Source organism: Lagopus muta, chromosome Z (assembly GCF_023343835.1).
Source record: "Lagopus muta isolate bLagMut1 chromosome Z, bLagMut1 primary, whole genome shotgun sequence".
Lineage (NCBI taxonomy): Eukaryota > Metazoa > Chordata > Aves > Galliformes > Phasianidae > Lagopus > Lagopus muta.
The window spans coordinates 1254248-1274178 of NC_064472.1; the positions used below are offsets into that span (position 1 = coordinate 1254248).

At 40.3% G+C, this 19931-nt stretch overlaps 1 protein-coding gene across 1 annotated transcript in view; it reads left to right on the forward strand.

Moving 5' to 3' along the window:
- Positions 1-19931, forward strand: part of ATP8B1 (ATPase phospholipid transporting 8B1) — a 32786-nt gene that overhangs the window by 3170 nt on the left and 9685 nt on the right. The window contains exons 3-20 of the mRNA XM_048931654.1: positions 4321-4513; positions 5750-5847; positions 7052-7165; positions 7582-7680; positions 7769-7830; positions 8260-8332; positions 8428-8498; positions 10580-10662; positions 11395-11553; positions 11707-11795; positions 12502-12692; positions 14313-14521; positions 15459-15502; positions 15634-15790; positions 16952-17140; positions 17898-18010; positions 18514-18678; positions 19116-19227. Of these exons, the coding sequence (XP_048787611.1) occupies positions 4333-4513; positions 5750-5847; positions 7052-7165; positions 7582-7680; positions 7769-7830; positions 8260-8332; positions 8428-8498; positions 10580-10662; positions 11395-11553; positions 11707-11795; positions 12502-12692; positions 14313-14521; positions 15459-15502; positions 15634-15790; positions 16952-17140; positions 17898-18010; positions 18514-18678; positions 19116-19227 (2209 nt within the window). The 5' untranslated portion in view covers positions 4321-4332. The remainder of the gene's footprint in view (positions 1-4320; positions 4514-5749; positions 5848-7051; positions 7166-7581; positions 7681-7768; positions 7831-8259; positions 8333-8427; positions 8499-10579; positions 10663-11394; positions 11554-11706; positions 11796-12501; positions 12693-14312; positions 14522-15458; positions 15503-15633; positions 15791-16951; positions 17141-17897; positions 18011-18513; positions 18679-19115; positions 19228-19931) is intronic.

Below are 19931 nucleotides of genomic sequence, written 5' to 3' on the forward strand. Positions count from 1 at the left end.
TGAGGGAAAAGGAAATAATCTGCTATTCGGATGAAGTTCTCAGTATCTTCTGCACAAGTTGTGGCCAAAAATTGCCCGAAACGATCTTTTTTAGAAATATTTCCTGTGAGATGAGATGAGTATTGTGAATCAAAATATACATAATGTATATTTTGCAGTGTTTGTATGTCTGTTCGTATACATGTGTGTGTGTAAAATCTGAGTCTGGGTGAGTGACAGAAGTAGGTGACCCAAACAGCCTGACTCAAATGAGACGCCGCTCACAAAACAGGTTTCTCAAGGTTTTGCAGTGATCATCTGGTTCTCTGAAAGGGCTGCCTTAACCTTTTCAGTTCTGCTGTGCCACGGAGGTGAGCTCAGAATTGCCAGGTGTGACATGTGTTCTGATGAGCTGGGATCTGTGATGTGGAGGTGTTGCTGCACCACATGTATTTTTCCCTTAGCCACATTTAATCACTTGAATTAGGATGGGAAGTCTGAGTCACCTCCTGTTAAGCCTGTGTTGGCACTGCCCAAGTACAGCAGGTTTCGAGGTGGCAACTTTTTTCAGGATCACCATGCACAGGAAGAGAGTGGGAGCTCTGATAGACCAGCAAGTCGCTGCTTGTTTCCTGCACTCTGATGGAGCAGCTTGAAAGTAAGTAAATAGGAGCACCTATTTTCCCAGGACAGATATTCAGCCGTTTTGTTTCCTGAAACTGTGCTGAGAGCTGGTGTGTGTCTGCTAGCTCAGGTGCTGAGGAGCCAGTTGCCTGTGATGTCTGGGCAGAGTCTGCTGCTCTGCTGTGCCAGGCACCAAGCCCCATGGTTTATGATAGTCAGAGAGAACTCTTAGGCTGACGTCAAGGTCGTATAACATATATGATGTGTTCTGAATTATAAGCCATGTTTGTTTGTTTGTTTTTCCTTAATGCAACATTTGTTTGATTAACCTTGAAGAGTTGAGGCCTCGGGTTTCTAAGTGCATTTGAGAATTTCCAACTAAACTGAATCCCAGGTAACGTTTCTAGGTGTGGAACTTTAAGCTTTTAATAAACTGCTCACATCCTCCTCTATCTTGCGTGTGTCATAACATATGCAGTTAAGATAAATATTGTTAAGGTATAGGAAAGCGAAGAGGAAATTGTCTACTGAGCCTTTATATATCCAAACAAGGAAGAAGCAGTTGGAGTTTGAAGGGTGGGACAGTCTTGCACGCTGGGGCCATTAGATGGTGGAATTCGGAATCCTGACAGGAGGAAGCAAGGCAAGTCACAGAATCATTAAGGTTGGAAAAGGTCACCAAGAGAAACCATCAGCCCATCCCCACCATGCCTACTGCCATGTCCCCAGGTGCCATGTCTCCACGGTTCTTGAACATCTCCAGGGATGGTGACTCAGTGACTTCCCTGAGCAGCCTGTGCTAGTGCCTCACCACTCAAGTCCACAGTCCTGGATATCAGGAGAGCAAGGATCTGCTTGGAAGTGTTCCATGGGGCACGGTCGTGGAGAGGAGAGTTCAGATTTGTTGTCTGGTTTCCAAGGATCTCCTCCTCCCGGAGCAGGAAGTCAGGCTAGTGTGGCTAGGATGTACATAGATCAACAAGGAACTGCTGCCAAAATTCAGACACAAAAAGGACACATACAGAAAGATGAAAACAGAGACAGATGATGTGGGAAGAACAATAGAGATACTATTTGAGCCTTCTCAGAAAGGGTTGGGAAAACCAGAGCCTGCCTGGAGACTGCCTCAGGTGAAAAGAACTGTACCTGCAGTCACAGGTGAATTAAAATAGTTATGTAAACTACTGATATTGCCTTTCTCCAAAGTATTTCAAAATGGAACTCTACCAACATTCCAGTATTCCGTGAGGATACATAAGGAAGTTAGTGCATTTCAAAACGATGACTGTTTGTTCTGATTGGGAAACATCATTCCTCCCATGTATGTCATTTTGGGGATATTCAATTATTTTGATGAAGTCATTCCCTGAAGTAAGTCCAGCTGTTCTGTATCAAGTAGATGCACAGATAGATGGCCTTGTGGCTGCAGGCCTTGAGCTCATTCAGTTGATGCTTAGAAGAGCTTGGAGTGATGGTTATGTGCTTGTCCTATTTGTGCTGTTCATACTCTTTTAAGTGAAGGCTTTTCCTTACAGTGTCGTTAAGGAGGTTGTTCATTAGATACGTTGTGTGCTTGTTCAAAAACTTGTCTACCTATTTTGAGCAGTATGTCATCCATCTCACATTTTGGAAGCAAATCTAGTTTTGTTATTAGCCTATTATCTTGCAGAAGCTCTTCTTACAGGTAGATTAGTTCAACAATATATTTTTAATGAGGGGTGATACTCTATTAAAGCATTTGGCTGGAATCCCTGAAGTGGGGATAGAAATGCAATATCCTGCCATTGAAAGACTCCAGTTCTCAGTGCTGCTTTATGATAGCTAAATAGTGGGCTGCAGGAGGATTACCCAGACCCATGCTATCCCTTAACAGAATCATAGAATCCTTAAGGCTGGAAAAGATCTCTAAGGTCACCTAGTCCAACCCCATCCTGCTCCCACCATGCCCACTAAGCCATGTACCCAATTGCCATATCCACACATACATGCTGTAATGACCCCTTCTCTGCTGGCAGAGTGCCCCTGACAGTTCAGTTCTTTGGGGATGCAGAAGGAAGGCAATCCCATTCAATTTCCCTTGGACAGGCCATCGGACTGGTAGCATCATGGCGTGTTTTAGGTGATTCCATTTAGCTGTGCATTTATGAAAGAAATGCAGCGTGGTGGTTTGGGTTTATTTTATACATCTAGGTCTTTTCATGATTAATTAATTAATTAATCAGTTGAGTAAAGATTAATAGACTGAAGACTCTGTGTGTCCGGTGTGTGAACTTGTTTTGCCTTAGCTTGAGAGCAGTTCAAAGATCCAGTGGTGCTTTTAGTTCTGAGGACCATATACGTCAGTATTTTCAGCTGTTCCCTGCATTCTGTTCCACACACGAGGTGTTAATATTGCAGTGTCTGTGACTGCTTCTTTGCAAGTCTCAGTGAGGAGCAGCTGAGGGAACTGTGGTTGCTCAGTCTATGAGTCTCATGAGTTCTGTAACTCTGAGAGTATTTAGAACAGGCAATTAGAAGTTTCACGTTGCATGTCCCATGCGTTAGTGACCAGCTGCAATGTCCCAGTTAATGGTATTGGTGAGTGGCTCCTAGCAGCATGTGTGGCTTTTTAAGAAGCTGTGTCCATCCGTCCATTCTGATCTGGTGCCTGTAGGCTTGGTTTTAATTTTAAGCTGGCTGTTCCGAAGCGTTCTCTCGTGTGCTGCTGCTCAGAAGTGCATCGTGCTTTGGGCTGCCAGCCCACGGTCGTGTCATTTGAGCAGCATATTAAGTGCACATTTAATATTTATGTCTCTCATAAGAGATATTAAGGAAGGGAGGCAGTCCTGCTCTGTAAAAATGGAAACCAAAGCGGTTACCAGCAGGGTTTGGTGTCAGCCCCAGTGATTGCTGTTGGCTGGCTTTGCTGACAGCAGTGTGGAGATAGAGCGACACAGCCTTGCATGTGCTGAGGTGACACTGGGCTGTGGGGACCCAGGGGAGGCTGGCTGGGGCTGGCAGGCTTCCTGAGCTCCAGGAGGCAGCCCCTTCTTCTCCTTGGAGTTTTCAATCACATCAGTCTTTTCAGAAGTGTCGATCTTCCAAAACAAGTAACTGAAGCTTGAGTACAACAAATTTTGGAAATTGTGTGACTAGAAATGAACAGTACACATCATCAGGGCAATCTGAACTGTTGTACCAGGTCAGTCATTAAAATAACACTAAGTGAAGCAGTGAATAGGCCAACTGTCAGTGTAGAGCTCCCTAGGAATTGTACAGGTGGCTGTTTGTGGGAGGATGTGGGTTGAAGTTACAAGTGAGAGTTGGTTGCTGGGTTCAGTTTACAGCCGGTTGGATGCTGTGAGCTGCAGCAAGCAGCTGAAGGCGTGGAAGTGGTCTCAGTGACCTAAAAATGCTGAAGAAGGCTGGGGCCCAGCTCCTGCACCCCTCTGATCCTGATGCTGCTGCAGATGTGGGTGGCGTGTCTACTGAGAGCTGGATGTTCCTAGGCTAGCTTGTTTCTGCATCCCATTAAAGATGTCCTGTATCATGACTGTAAGATCTTCCTGGTCTGCTGTGTTGTGTGTGTGTAATTAAATACAGCACAGTTCTGTGCCCTCAGCTACTCCAGGGGAACTAGTTTCAAATTTGTTTTTTTGCTAAACATTATTGGCAAATAAATTTTGTCAATACCTGCTTTGTTAGCTCTGCTTCTAAACCTTTACAAAATGCCTGCAGGGCACTGGCAGCATGAGTTTGGAACGGGACTCGGAGACCACCTTCGATGAGGATTCCCAACCTAATGACGAAGTGGTGCCATACAGTGATGATGACACAGAGGATGAGCTGGACAGCCAGCAGCCTGCCATTGAAGCAGAGCAAAACCAAATCAACAGGAGCACCAAGGAGAGCCAAGAGCCACTGAAAAAAGGTACTACTCTGATGGAAACTTGCTTTGGGTAGCTAGTAGTACTGAAGCCAGAAGCAAGCCACATGTGGATCCATCTTCTCTTTGTAATTTGTGTGTTAGATAGGATTTGGACTGGTTTAGAATCACAGAATGGCTCAGATTGGAAGGGGCCTTGAACATCTTCTTCAAGGTTCCAAAGATCATCTAGCTTACCCAAAAGGAGGAGCGATTGGTGGCAATTCAATCTAATAAATATCTGTATGAAAATCAACTGAACTCGAGCCTGCATCTAGAATTCTGTGCCACTACCTGGTGCATAACAGTAATGATCTGCCTTGTATCCTTACGTTAATTAAGGTGGATCCTAGAAGTACATGGCCTGCAGTCCAAGAACTGCTTGAGCAGAGCTTCACTTACTTGCCTTCTCCATAACCTGAAAATTGAAGAAGCGTAACACAGTTATTTCTATTTGGTTGTTACTTTTCTTAGTTTTCTAAACAACTTCAGAATAGAAATGGATGGTTTCCTAGGAAATGCTTTTGAGACTTTTTCCCTCGGGAGGCTATGTATCAATTCCAGCTTTAAAATGCCAAATATTGAAGGTAGCAGATCTAAGCAAGCTTGCTGGGTAGCTTTGTAAGTGATTCTGTAAGATTGTTGTCCAAAACTTCAGAAGGCTGCTGCTGATGTCTCTTGTTTAGTTTTATTAAATTTGCTGCATACTGTAATTCATATTCCTGAGTTTTCAAGCAAGCAATGAAAACTTATGGCTGAGCACATCAAATTTTTACTTGTGATTGCTCATGAAAACACACTATGTTTATGTTAATGCATTTTTTTCAGAAAAATGAGTGTATCTTTCAATTTTTAAGAAGACTGAGAAACCCTGTGTTTTGAGTGCACGATGCTTCGGTTGTTAGCAAAAGCAAACTGAAAGAGTGGAAATAGGGAATTTAGTCAAGGGTGCTTGACTGAATGTTTCTCTACGTTTTCAGTTTCCTGTGGAAATTCCAAATTGTTATTTGACTTTTTCCTACATGAGTTTATTTTTTAATTAATTTATTTATTAGAAAAGACTAGTAATCTGGAAATATCTTAGACATTTTATTATACAGAATAATATAAAAAGTCAGTTCCAGTCTTGTTTCAATTGGAATTACCTTAAAAAGATGGCGTTTGAGAGAACCTGATGCTGGTAGAATGGATTCCTCATGTGTGACGATCAAATCTTGACTCTTATTTACCTTTTTCTTCCAGACTGCAGCTGGCAAGTTAAAGCAAATGATCGTCACTTCCATGAACAGCCCCAGTTTAAGAGAAAAGTATTTCTGTGCTTCAAAAAAAGCAAATATGCTGTAAGTTTTCTGTGCCTCAATTATATGGCTATAGGACTTGTCAGGGTGAATGCTTTCTTGATCTCATTAAAATCTTTTCAAACGTTGTTGACTGGTGTAAAAGCCACAATGAATACTCTATTAGGATTTCCAGTAGAGGCAGGGAAATGTAATTGATTTGAGTTTGTGAATAGAAAATGTAGGTATCATGAGACTTACTTAAGACAAAGTAAAGAATTAAAAGCTAGATATCCTCAGTCCTGACTCTGAATTTTATCTCCCAAACTACAGCTCTTGCAAACATCCATAAAGCTGTCTTCTTTCATCAAAGAAGGCTGTGTGTAGGATTAAGCAATACTCTGATGAAGCTTGTCTGGAACAGTCTTAAAATTAGACAGTAGGGAATGTCTGTTCATTTAAACAGTGTTATTGCAAGTGCACCTGATTAGGATCAAGGAGACTTCTTAATTCGAAGTATTAAATTTGCGGTGCCAGTTGTGGTTGACACAAAATTGGACTTTGGGGTTAACATGTTAAGTGTATGGTGTTATTGGTGGTGCATTGGCCTATGTGTTTCCTTGTGCCTGCTGAGATATCTGCCTTGCAAACTTCATGTTATTTAATGCATGAGTATGAACATTTTATACCAAAATTTCTGCAGGTGGAGCTGTTATTCAAATAGAAGTCTTCTATGCCTGACTGATGGAGGTTATCATGAGCAAATCTCACATAGTCCCTCCTGAAGTCAGATTCAAAGACTTGTGTCTGAATGTACTTTTTGTGGGTAGACATCAGACACCAATTGCATCCCTAACAGTGATGCTGTGTATATAGCAAATAATGCTCATATGCCTTACAGAGAAAACAGAACAGGATGGGGAGAACACTGAAGTTTACCCCCTGCACCATGCTCCTATGGGAGCTACCTGGGGACAGGCTGTGTCCTTTTTGCACTGTGGCTGTGTGATGTTCTGTAGTCCCTGGTGATATAAAGCTAGATATGAAGTCTGTGATGGTTTTTGGCTGTGTTAATGCCAGTGAAACAGACTATTTTTTTGTGTTTCATTATGATAGTAACCCATGTGAAACTGTTGAAGAAAGCTACAAGTCTAACAAAATTTATAGGAAAGATTTCACTAGTAAAATGTTTTATTAAAGTATGATCTGTACATTTGTAAAGCAGGAAGAATCTTATGTTATGAATGACACTTGTTTTACTCAACAGGGAAATGCAATTAAGACGTACAAGTACAACCTTGTCACTTTTTTACCACTGAATCTGTTTGAACAGTTCAAAAGAGCAGCCAACAGCTATTTTCTGGTACTCCTCATTTTGCAGGTAAGGCATGTTTTATAAACAGAGAATACGAACTGTGAAATGAGTTTGAGGTGCTGATCTACCAAACTGAATAACACGACACAATTCATTGCTGTCCTTTTAGGAAATTGCATGATGCTCTGTGAGGGACCGTATCTGAACAATTATAGAAACTAAGGATATCTTAACAGAAATCCTGATCACCTTACCTTACTTTTGTATTACCTTAGACTAACTAGTTGCAAAGTTGATTAATTTTGTGAGGAAAAGCTGTTTCTTTTGTCTGTTACTGTGTAAAACATGATGGTTTCCATGACCCATTCATAAACCAGAAGCTCCAAGAGAAAGTACAAGCAATTACAATTGTTAAACTGTTCTTACTGTTTCTGAAGTGAGCCTGATGATTATCCTGCACTGGTTCTGTTTGTCTCTGATAGGCAATTCCCCAGATCAGTACTCTGTCGTGGTATACAACGCTGGTGCCCTTGCTCTTGGTGCTGGGAATAACTGCGGTCAAAGACCTAGTGGATGACATAGTAAGAAACACGTTCTGTTGATACTAAAAGCAAAAGAAAACAGTTGTTCTATGCGGTTGGGTGTACATTCTCTCCTGCTGCTTTTCAGGTTCGTCACAGGATGGACAATGAGGTTAATAATAGAGCATGTGAAGTCATCAGGGAAGGAAGGTTCGTGGTTTTCTTCTGAAGTCAGTAACTGATGTTTGTTGCTTTGTTACATAAATCATACGTGACAGAAGAGGTTCAGCTTTTTGTTCTCTGCTATTCCATATGCCTGTGTGAAAAGCGAATAGGAAAAAGAAGGAAATTGCTGAAAGTAGTCATTTAAACTTAGTTCTTAGTGACACTCAATCTGTGCTAAGAGCAGCTTCGTTGGAGAGGTGGACAGAAACCCATATAAAAGCAAGCAGGGAAGAAAGGAGATAAGCTTTCTTCCAAGTTTTAGACCCCCATTTAAATTACTGTTTCCAAAAACAAGAGGCATCTTAACCAAGCTGTAATGTTTTTGTACTGTAGAAAGTTTAGTATTTCATGATTTGTAGGGTGGATACTATTCTAGATGAAATAGTAATCATCATTAAACTATTTTGCTACTAGGTTCAAAAGCACAAAATGGAAAGATATTAAAGTTGGTGATATCATTCGTCTGAAGAAGAATAGTTTCGTTCCTGTAAGTGCTTTAGATACGTTTCTTTCATATTCCTACAGAATTCTGTACAGATCTTGACTTGAATTTATTTGCTGCTTATTTATTTGTTTCACTAGGCTGATATTTTGCTGCTATCCAGCTCAGAACCAAACAGCCTCTGCTACGTAGAGACAGCTGAACTAGATGGGTAAGAATGTACAAAAGGATTTTTTTTAATTTATTTTTGGCTTTCTGGTAAAAGAGCAATAAGAGTATATTTCAGAAATAAGGCAATTAAATTAATGCAGTTATTTTTGAGGTAATGTTGTGATTAATTGCTTTGTCTTCATGGGAAAGGTCAGTTCCTAACTTCTTGTGCTAAGCAGCAGTGGTAAACCAAATGGCAAACAACTGGTAGTAGAGGATGGTCCAGTCAAGGATCACCTGTACAAACTGTCCCTGACAAGCCTGATGGGATTCATCTGAGGGTGGTAAAAGCTTTCTTGCATCATTGTCAGCCTTCTTCAAAAGATCACAGAGACAAGGGGAGTTCCCAAGGCATGGAATGCAGCAAGGATCACACCCTCCCACCAAAAAGAGCCAAAACGATATGAAGGAAACTACAGACCAGGCTGCCTCGCCTCATTCCCTGGAAAAACTGTGGAACAGGAGAGATCATGGGAGCTATTTACAGACGTGTGAAAGACGAGAATTTGACTGGGGAAAACCAAGAATTAACATTGTGCTTAACCAGCCTGATTATTGCTTCCGTCTCGAAATATCTTCTATATTGGATATGGGGCCCATTTCATAGCAGAAGATGTAATCCACCTTGATTTTATGAGTGCATTTGGTAATACACGCTTATGGACGAGTTGCTAATGTCAGAACTGGACAGACAGACCATAAGTCTGGGGGACAGGAATGGGGAAACCAGCTGAACTAAATTGAGAGCAAAGGTGACTATGAGGTTCTGCACCTGGAATGGGGTAATCCCAGCCAGCAGTTCAGACCAGGATCTGACTGGCAGGAGCTCCATGAAACAGAACCTGGGGGTTGTTGTGGACAGCAAGCCATTAGTGCACCCTTGGAGCAGTGGGCTCTGGCAGGCCTACTATAACCAACCAAGAGATGAAATTGTTCCATAGTTCCTGACACCTGTTAGCCACACCAGGAAAAATGCCCAGTGCTTGATTCCAACAGTTTGAAGAACATTAAAAACTAGTGAGGGTCCATTGGAGTGCCACCAAGATGGCTGAAGTATTGGTGAACATGGAACACTGAGAAAAGGAGCAGGAAGTGGTGGTATTCTGCCTGGAGAAGTGTCGTTTAATAACAGTCTTTCAGTATCTCACAGTTGCAGTGAAGATGCAGTGTTCCCAAGGATGCACACTGACAGCACAAGGAATGCAAGAGACTTAAGGTGAAATTCTGCCTGGATTTATGTAAGAATTGGTTATTCTCACGATGAAGAATTTTTACCATTGCTGTAATCAAGATTTAGGTTGATGGGATGCTGGATAACTTCATCTGAGGTCTAGCTGCTGACAGGAGCTTGGACTATCTATTGCCAGAGATCTGCAACCTGCCCTCTTCTGTTTTTCTAATCGTGTCATATTGCCTGAGCGAGAAAAATTAAAATAACCACCAACAAAAGTCCAAATAAGCAAACAATTTTCTGTGGAAGTTTTTTTTCATTGATGCTGCTTAAACAGTGTAAATCTTACTATTTCTGTCATGTTGCTTTGCAAGTGTTGTTTAGTTCATGTTGTCAGAGAATGTAGTATTGTTTTTTTTTGTTTTTTCAAGAGAAGTCTGTGATGGCAGGGACTTCACCTAATGAGGTGATGTTAATTTTGCTTTCTCAGTCAACTTTTAGTGATCTTGTAAGCAGTAATTTATAACATCATGCAAAATGTTTGCTCTCAATTGGAGCTTTTAACAATGTCAGTTATTAAATATTGCTTTGAACAAACCATTGATTGCACTTAATTACTGCTGTAGAAGTACAGCAGTGTTTCTGAGAAACCTCACTTTTCTGAGTGAGAGGAGGTAAGGGGTTGTTGCAGTGTCTGATGTTGTAGGTGAGGAAAATCAGCCAGTGTAATAATTGATTGTGTTGCTCATGAGTGTTTCATGCCCGTGGAAACACACAGCTTTGCTTGTTCCTTCCAAGTGGGAGGCTGGTGTCTATTGTGCACTGATTCACTTAATTTAATTTTGTTCAAAAACATATGTTTCCTGTATCAAAGCTCTTAATACAGTGTGCTTTTTATCCTTTATTTTTAGTGAGACAAACTTAAAATTTAAAATGGCCCTTGAGATAACGGACAGGTATCTTCAAGAGGAGAATGCAATGGCAGACTTCAATGGTTTGTACAGTTGTATTTTTATTATTACAGCTATTCAAATGTTGATCAAATAATTTACAGCCCACATAAATACAGCAGAGAGTGGACTGAAGCATTAATACTGGTGCTTGTGATGCTGGAGTTACTGGCAAATTGCACAAGGATGCTGTGAGGCCGAGCAAAATACAGTGTGTCTGAAGATAAGACCTGGGGCTTGAATGAACTATGGCACATTGACCTTTTACTAGCATTTGCATGTGTTTTTCTATGGGGGGAAAGAAAAGAGCAGTTTGCTGTTGGAGTTGTACCTGGAAAGGTTTCTATTCATTTACTTATGTGTTGGTAAGTCTATTGTCTATTTATTTACTTATGTTTTGATGAAAATGAGTGCAACATGAACCAAAATTCTAGGGTGAGCTGAATGTGGGAGTGGAACTATCAGGTGATTGATCAGAGACACTGGGAACAGGGCAAGTTCTAAGAGTAGAATTAAAGTGTCACTTTTTGTAGCCTAAATATTCACAGTTGTCTGAACAGGCAGCAAAGGCTTGTCTTACCCTGTGAGATCGTTGCTGGGAAGTCTTTGGTAGCAAAAGGAGCCGAATGCTGTGTTCATCCTGGAGCTTAAGATCCGGAGAGAGCTTCACTCTTGCAGTCAGGCCCTTGTTAAAATTTGAGAAGTATTAAAAGAAAAAGAGGACAAGAGTTTTTTGGTGGAAAATGCTGTTTATTAAACACGTTCTCAAAATTTAGGTCTGATTGAATGTGAAGAACCTAATAACCGACTGGATAAGTTCACAGGAACGTTGTTCTGGAGAAACAGGAGCTATGCATTAGATGCTGACAAGATCTTATTACGTGGATGTAAAATTAGGAATACAGATTTCTGCCATGGGGTTGTCATATTTGCAGGTATGTGTGGAATTAATATGTGTAACGTTTGCTCATCAAAAGAGTACTCCCAGGAGGAAAATTGTGCCCTTCTCTTATAAACTTTGACTATTCCCACTTTTTAAAAATCGCATTTGCTGTGTTAAATGTTTCCTTTTCTTTCTTCTCCCTTAGGTGCTGATACGAAAATAATGAAAAACAGTGGAAAGACAAAATTTAAAAGGACAAAAATTGACTCCCTTATGAATTACATGGTTTACACTGTAAGCTTTTTTTCTTTAAAATTCAGAAGTTTGGGTTCATTTTTAAGTAAACACAGTGAGTGCAAACTTAGAAAGCTTTTTTTTTTCCTTCTGATATAAACAGTGTACATCTACTTTGTTTTGAGTTGGGATGAAGCAGGGGGAGGAATCTAACAGTGTATCTCACGTTGTTGGAATCTGTGGCCCTAAAATGGAGATATAAGGCAGCCTGCACAATGCAGAAATGTATGTCATAACCAGTCTTGCAGGTGCTTCTGTCTGCACTGAGCTGCTGGGTAGAGAGCCTTGAGGATCCAGGTCCTCCCAAGATCTTCTCAGCACCTGCACTTCTCTTGGAGCCTGTATGAGGAATGCCTCTGTCCCCCAACCCATGCTTTAATCAGCAAGATGATTCCCTGAGATATGGGAAAGAGGTAGAGGCAGCTGGCAGGTGGAGGCACTTAGCACCAGTACAGCCCTGCTCAGTGCATGTTCCTGTGCCCTCCTTGCTGCCTACTTAAGCAAGTGTCAAAACGTGAGAACTGTGCTTGGGGAATAGACGGAAATTAGAACCCAGATAACCTAAAGAGTCTGTTTTGTGGGAAAGGTTCGCTCACCTTCTCTTTATTTATTGTACCTGTAATATTTTGGCTTGAATTTGGAGATGTGGTAATTAAGTCTAGCAAATGTTACTGAGGTGCCATATGCCTGTGTGTATACACTGCAGATTTTTGTTGTCCTCATCCTGCTTTCGGCTGGCCTCGCCATCGGGCACACCTACTGGGAGCAGCAGATTGGCAACTCGTCTTGGTACCTCTACGATGCAGAGGACTACAGTCCTCCCTACCGCGGCTTCCTTAACTTCTGGGGCTACATCATTGTTCTCAACACTATGGTTCCCATTTCTCTCTATGTGAGGTAGGTCAGCACCTTTCAACAGTCGGACCGTTGATAGAATTCAGTTACTAAACTTCAGAATTATACTAGGAGGAAATTCTTTACTCAGAGGATGGTGAGGCACTGGCACAGGTTGCCCAAAGTAGTTGTGGGTGCCACTTCCCTGGAGGCATTCAGGGCTGAGTTTACCTGGGCAGCTTGCTGTAGTGACTGGCCTATATTACTGGGGTTGGAACTAGATGATATTCTGTGATTGCATGAACTAACAGCCAACAAAGTTGATTTTCCATGGTAGTGACAGATGCAGCTTCACGTTGGATGGTAACGCAGGCAGATATATTATCTATGCTCTATTCATTAGGATTCTAGAAGAAGGTGATTTTTTTCTGTAACATTTTCATATAGAATCATCACCCAAATCCCTTTGAGACAGAATTTGAAGATGCTGAACTTTTCTTACATTGTTAAGTGTATGTGTACTTTACAATTTGACTAAGGAGAAAACTTTCCCAAGCAGTGATCTGTGACAGTATAGGAGACATATCTTTCTGCTATTTAAATTCTTGATCTAATTCTACAATCTTACAGTGCATGAAGGAAACTAGTTTTGTAATAAAATGAAAAAACATATTAATTCTTCTAAAGAAAAACCTTAATGCTCTAATCATAGAATCATGGAATCGTGTAGTAGTTCAGGTTGGAAGATCCTGAGATCTTCCTAGATCATCTTTTTCCAACCCCCCTGCCATGGATAAGGACACCATCCACTAGACCAGACTGTTCAAAACCTCATCCAGCCCAGCCTTTAAAACTGTGCAAAGCTGGCCTTTTTCTGATTTAACTACTATGATCCCAATAATATCAGAGTTTTCACAAAGTCAACAAAAAGTTGAATACTATTTTTAAGACTTTTTATTTTATCAAAATAATTTCTATTTCCAGTGGCTTTCACTTCAGCCTCAAAGCTCCTAGTCACACTTCAGTTTCAAAGCTTAAATCCTTCTTAACATGAAGTAGATATAAAAGAAAAGATTACGGTACCACAGTGAACATGAATACAACAGAAAGGAGGTGCTTTTTAATAGTAGTAATAAAAATAAAGTTCTATTAATTGGGGATTCTACAATGAATTCTTATTAGTTGCTTCTAACAAATAGCATGTTAGTATTTGTTTTACTTCAAAATCACTAGAATTTGGGTACACGATGCTCTGATGTCAGAGTTTAAACGCATTAATGATTTTACTCTTGACAAGCACATCTAGAACATGAAGTCCTTCAGCTTTCTACCTCCTCTTCTCCAAATGGTACTTAAAATGCTATTCCCATGTTGGATTTCTATTTGCTGTAGCAGCATTGATATTTTTTGGCTTGATCAGGCCACAGAGGCTTTTCCGCAGTCACTGCAGTGTTGTTGAAGTTGAGCTGCGTGGTCTGACGTTGGGTTGAGTGGCCTGTCTAGGGGTTATGGCACTCTGTAATAAACTGGTAAAATGTGATTGTTTTGGCTTAAGCTCCTATGTTATATGGGCAATCTTGAGTCCCTGAAAGTACAGCCAGAGCCCTCCAGACCTGATAAAATGTCATTATTTTAAATATAAGTTACAACTGGCAGCAACAACTTCTGGTTTATTTCATTTAGCGTCGAAGTGATTCGTTTGGGCCAAAGTTATTTTATAAACTGGGACCTGCAAATGTATTACCCTGAGAAGGACACGGCTGCAAAGGCCAGAACCACCACTCTGAATGAGCAGCTGGGGCAGATCCATTATATCTTCTCCGACAAGACAGGAACTCTCACACAGAACATCATGACATTTAAAAAATGCTGCATAAATGGCCAAAGATACGGTAAGTCTGTGCCATGACGTTGCAAGACCCACAGGGAAAACCAGGTTCTGATTTCCACGTCAAATGCCAAAGCATTGCAGTACCAAAGGCAGGGTTTGCTCCTGGCAGTAGCACTGGCGATTCCATATTTGGGTGCACGGCTCAGAGTGTCTTTGCCCAGCCACTGTCCTCTGTGCACCTGATGTGTGTCAGGGGCTCTTTGACAGCCTGCATGCACAACACAGCTGGCAGCCTCGGGTTGATCTTCCACTGTAAGTCTGTGAAAATGAGTAGGAACATGAATGCTGGCTTGAAATCAGGTGCATGGAGGTCTTCTCATTTCAAACTTCCACAGAGTAGCCCTGGCACTGAGTAAAGCTCCAGTAAAATTGAACTGTAGTTTTCCCCTTGTTTTCATCCTTTTGAAGGGCAAACAGTGAAGTGGAATCTTCCCAGCAGAAAAGTCTGAAACGAGTAATTTACAGACTGCTTTCTTTTATTAGAAATGCTTTGACACAGGGTTAATCCAAAGAACAACTAAGCAAGTGTGGTAAGAGCAGTAGCTTTTCACTTTAATGTTAGTTCCTTCTATTTTTTTAGAGCTTGTCTAGATTTCAGTATTTGGAATAACACAGTGGTGTTCTCCGTAACAGAACCACTGTTTGTCAGTGCAAACAACAGAGTGTGCCTCTTAAACATCTGACCTCTGAGTTAAAAAGAAGGATTTCTGACAGTGAAAGCTCTGTTAGAACAGCATGGATGTTTTATGACAATTCTGCAAGGCGCCTTTTTTCTAATTTTTCTGTTATCACTGGCATAGTGACACCTGGCATAGGCAGGTATAGCCACCAGAATAAAAGGTACTGATGATATGAATGTACTGCTGACCTAGTGAACGAGTTGTAACAATCTTTTTTGCCTGTTCTGTTTCTTGGAACGGATGGTGCTCGCATCGCAGGAGACTGTCGGGATGGAGCAGGCCAGCTCACAAGCCACCGAGAGGTAGGTTGGTGTGATCCAGCATCACAAACCCTGCAGTTTGTAGGAGCACTGTCATGCTAAGGTATGAGGAGAGGCAGGTAGGCTCAAAAAATTGCACATGGGATAACACTAATTCTTCTATTTCTAAGCAGCAAGTGGATTTCAGCTGGAATATGTATGCAGATGGAAAGTTCTTGTTCTATGATCACTATCTCATAGAGCAAATAAAGTCCAAAAAGGAACCAGAAATCCAGGAGTTCTTTCTTCTGCTTGCTATTTGTCATACAGTCATGGTGGATGTTTCCAATGGTAAGTATATTTTTTTTTTCTTCTGCTCTTGGAAACAGTAATTGAAGTTGAGTTGCACAACAGAGCAATCCAAAACTAATGTCGATCTTATAAGCAAGGAGGTATAGACTGTTCTTTTAAATTAAACAGAAGTAAGACCAAGTTCTTCTTCAAAACCCAGATCCTGTGCTGAATTTATCTAGCTCTTTGCGGAAGGAAAACTGTCCTTAATGATGGTTACAGTTTTGGCAAATACACACCTTCAGTAACAGCAGATTGAGAAAGGTAGTAGAACAGTTTATATAAACATCTTGAGTTCCTGTGAACAGTTTTCTTTCTACTCAAATGCATCTTTAAATCTCAAAAACATAAGCCTTAAATAAAATGACACTAGCATGGTCTCTGGTTGCCCGTACACGTGTGGAAGTGCAAACATTTGGAAACTTGTTTTCAGTGTGGAAAGCTGAGCATTTTCCACATGAAGATTTCATTTGTTTACTGTTTGAAATACAGTCCTATAGGTGTACCCAAATGATGTCAGCAGCCAGTAACAAAAATGAGTAACAGAAAGACTGATAGAAACTAAGTGTGAAGGTGAATGAAGGTGTGATGAAGACTTCATACATGTGGAAATTAAGGTTGAACATTTATGAGATGCTCAACATAAGAGGAGAGCACTATTGCCTTACTCCAATCTTAGAGAGATCTCTTTGAAACCATGAGTTTCCTGCATGCTCCTGCTCTTGCTACTGACCTTTTGGGAGTTGTTTCCATTGTACTGTGTTGGTGGTACCTGTGGGCAAGGACTTATGTTTTGCTTTGGTTTTTGGCACTTTTGTGGAAGTGCTCAAATGACAGTACTTGAGAAATTAAGTAATATTTGTTTTGAGATGGATAAGTTAGTTTTTGCTTTTGTGCTTGGGTGGAAGGGGACCAGTGACTCAGCCTGTTTGGGAAGTACCCATAATAAAAAGGGATGGTCCCAGTGCTCCTCCTCTGGTGGCACTCCTGTCAGGTGCTGCAGCATTGTGTCAGATGCCACTTCAAAAGGGGGAGGAATGCGACATTACATGTTTGGCTTTCAGTCACTTTGCATGAAATTTTCAGCTGTGTGATCCGAGTGCCCCTGTAATGCTCAGGTGCGCCCTGGCTTGCTTTCTTTCTCACTTGTCAATGATGCAGGTCAGATCAATTACCAGGCAGCCTCCCCAGATGAAGGGGCCTTGGTTACAGCAGCCAGAAACTTTGGGTATGTTTTTCTTTCACGAACACAAAATACCATCACAATAAGTGAAATGGGGACTGAAAGAACCTACGATGTCCTCGCGATCCTGGATTTCAACAGTGATAGAAAACGAATGTCTGTCATTGGTAAGTTGACTACAGCCAACCTCTAGTTTGCAAGATCTCTTCTAGGAAAAGTCTCTTGTATTTCCTAGGTGAGATCGCTCTCAGACACAAAGTTTTATGATAGATTTTAGTCCACATTGATCTCAGTCGCAAAATAAGGCATTGTAATTAGGTGCAAATGTGTCCATTCAGCAGTCAGTGGTGCTCAGATGAGGCCTCTACTGGAGATCTTATGTTCCTTTAGTAGAAGTTTGAAGTAATGTGACAAAGATAATTCATTCCCTGTTTTCCTAGAACCAAATTGGTTGTGTATGTGCTTCGTAGGAATGAGGTATGCAGGCTGAGGTATAAATATATAAAATAATAATAATAAATATAAAATAAAAATTCTTTATTTTTTGTTCTAATTACCTTTAAAAATAGTCAGTCTTGAGTTGTTTGCAGACCTTTTGATTTTGTGGTGATGGTTATGATGCATAATATCTTTAGTGTATGTCTCTGCCCTGCTCCTGTGTGCAAGTGAGATGTTAATGTTGTATGAAACATCACCAAAAACGTATTTTTGGGGGACAATCTAAATATCCTGTCCTGTCATGAAAGAGAAATGCACTTCTCAACCTAGGTGCTGAGCTGAACAGCATGAGGGTTGATGTACCACAGAGAAACGTGGTCATGTAGTTTGTGTATTTAGTAGTAGAATGAAGAATCTAATCTGAAATATTCCTTTATGTAAACGTCCTCCCGCGATTTTGTCCAACACTCCTGTTTTACTCAACAGTAAGAGAATCCAATGGACGTATCAGGCTGTATTGTAAAGGAGCTGATACAGTAATTTTTGAACGGTTGCACCCAAGAAATTTAAAGAGAGAAGCGACGGAAGAAGCACTAGATGTATGTTTGCCTTTTATATGCTGTTTTTGCAATCTCATGTTAAGTTTATTTTGATCATAGTCTGAATTAGTTGATGTCCTTTTGCTGAGCTATTAAAACAAATGCAATTATGTAATTGATTATATACATAATCCCAAACTTGAGAAACAATCATACCCATACTAGGTTATTTTGCATATTTAAAAAAAAAAAAAACATTAATTATATTGCCAAGAGAAGTGAACTTAAATTTTGTCTATTAGTTTATATTTTTGTTATTAATTAAGGAGTATTCCGTATCACTAAGCTCTGTTTTGTTTATCACTTATTCAGATTGACTTTTAACTCAGGCTGCCTTGTCAGTTGTAATTTAATTTTGGCATTTATGAGATGTTCAAGATTTATTATGCAGACAGACTTTGTTTTATTAGATTTACGTTTATGATTGTAACTTTGAAGTCCTTTTTTCAAAGGGTTTTTGTGTTGTTTTTTTTTTTTGTGAATTTTTTTTCATTATTTTTCAGGTTTTTGCAAGTGAAACTCTAAGAACGCTCTGTCTCTGCTATAGAGACATCAGTCATGATGAATTTGAAGCATGGAATAAAAAGTTCATGGAGGCCAGTGTAGCTACAAGCAATCGTGATGAAGCTCTGGACAAAGTATATGAGGAAATAGAAAAAGACTTGATTGTATGTCAGACATTAAATTTTTAATGTGTTTTTATTCCTGTGTAGGAAGAAACAGATCTCTTTGAAAATAATTTATCCTTGTTTATAGGATCTTTTGATGTAGATCTTTTCAGTATTTTATTGGCTTTAGGACCAATACAAATTCTAAGGAAAGCTTAAAAATGAGGGGGATGTATTTTAGTCAGCTTGTTTTCTTTACTTTCCACCATCTCAATCATCCTCTTCTCCAGTTTCTAACAATTTATCTTCTTACATTTTAGGACCTATATTTCAGTGTAGTGACTTTTACATGCAAGGGTTTGTCTTTACTTAATTCTTACCTTGAGCCTTACCTTGGCTTGAAGACATAGCCAAAGTAGTTTTATTCTTTACTGCAGAAGAATTATTTTCTACAGATGATTATCTTCCTGAATGCCCATGTCTCACATGTCTTCTAGCTTCTTGGTGCAACAGCTATTGAAGACAAACTGCAGGATGGAGTTCCAGAAACTATTTCAAAACTCTCAAAAGCAGATATTAAAATCTGGGTGCTTACTGGAGACAAAAAAGGTGAGTTTGTTAACAGCCAAAGAGAATAGGATAACAGTGAGAAGAGAAACAAGGACAAATGCAGACTTATAATAAGGCACATTTTCTAGAAGAGCAGTATGAAAGTCCAACTAAATCAAAACTGTGCAGAAGTTCATGCCAGCTGCTCCCAACCCAGATTTAATGGACGGGCTTCTGTGCAACTTCTGTTCCTCCATGAGATTAGCTTTCATGACAGATTTCGTGGTTGTCTTCTGTAGAGAAGTACCCAGTGACTGCTTTTCTCGGTGCAAAGCAAACAAACGGCAGTTTGCTTTTAACAAAAAGCATCTTCATTGCCACCAAGTTTGTCTGGCTCTGAAGACAGAACACTTGCTTGCCAAATTCATCATTTTTACAATGAAAATGTACTTTTCAAAGAAATTACAAATGCTGCTGACGAAGATTAATTTACTTTTCTTTTGGAAGTTAATATTCTGCAGTCAGATTTCATCAAAAAATGGTATTAAGTTTGCAAGTAAGACTGGCTGTAGTACAACCTGGATGGAGACGCAGTCAGATCAGCATCATTTGTGAATTGGGATTAAAGATGGGGCAGGATAGTGTGGCATTCTTGCACTGACTGATTCTTGTGCTGGATTTAGTGTAATGGTTCTCTGATACGGAGACAGCATGTCCATAAGCAAGTTAAATAAGTCTTGGTAGAACTTTATTCCATAAAGTTG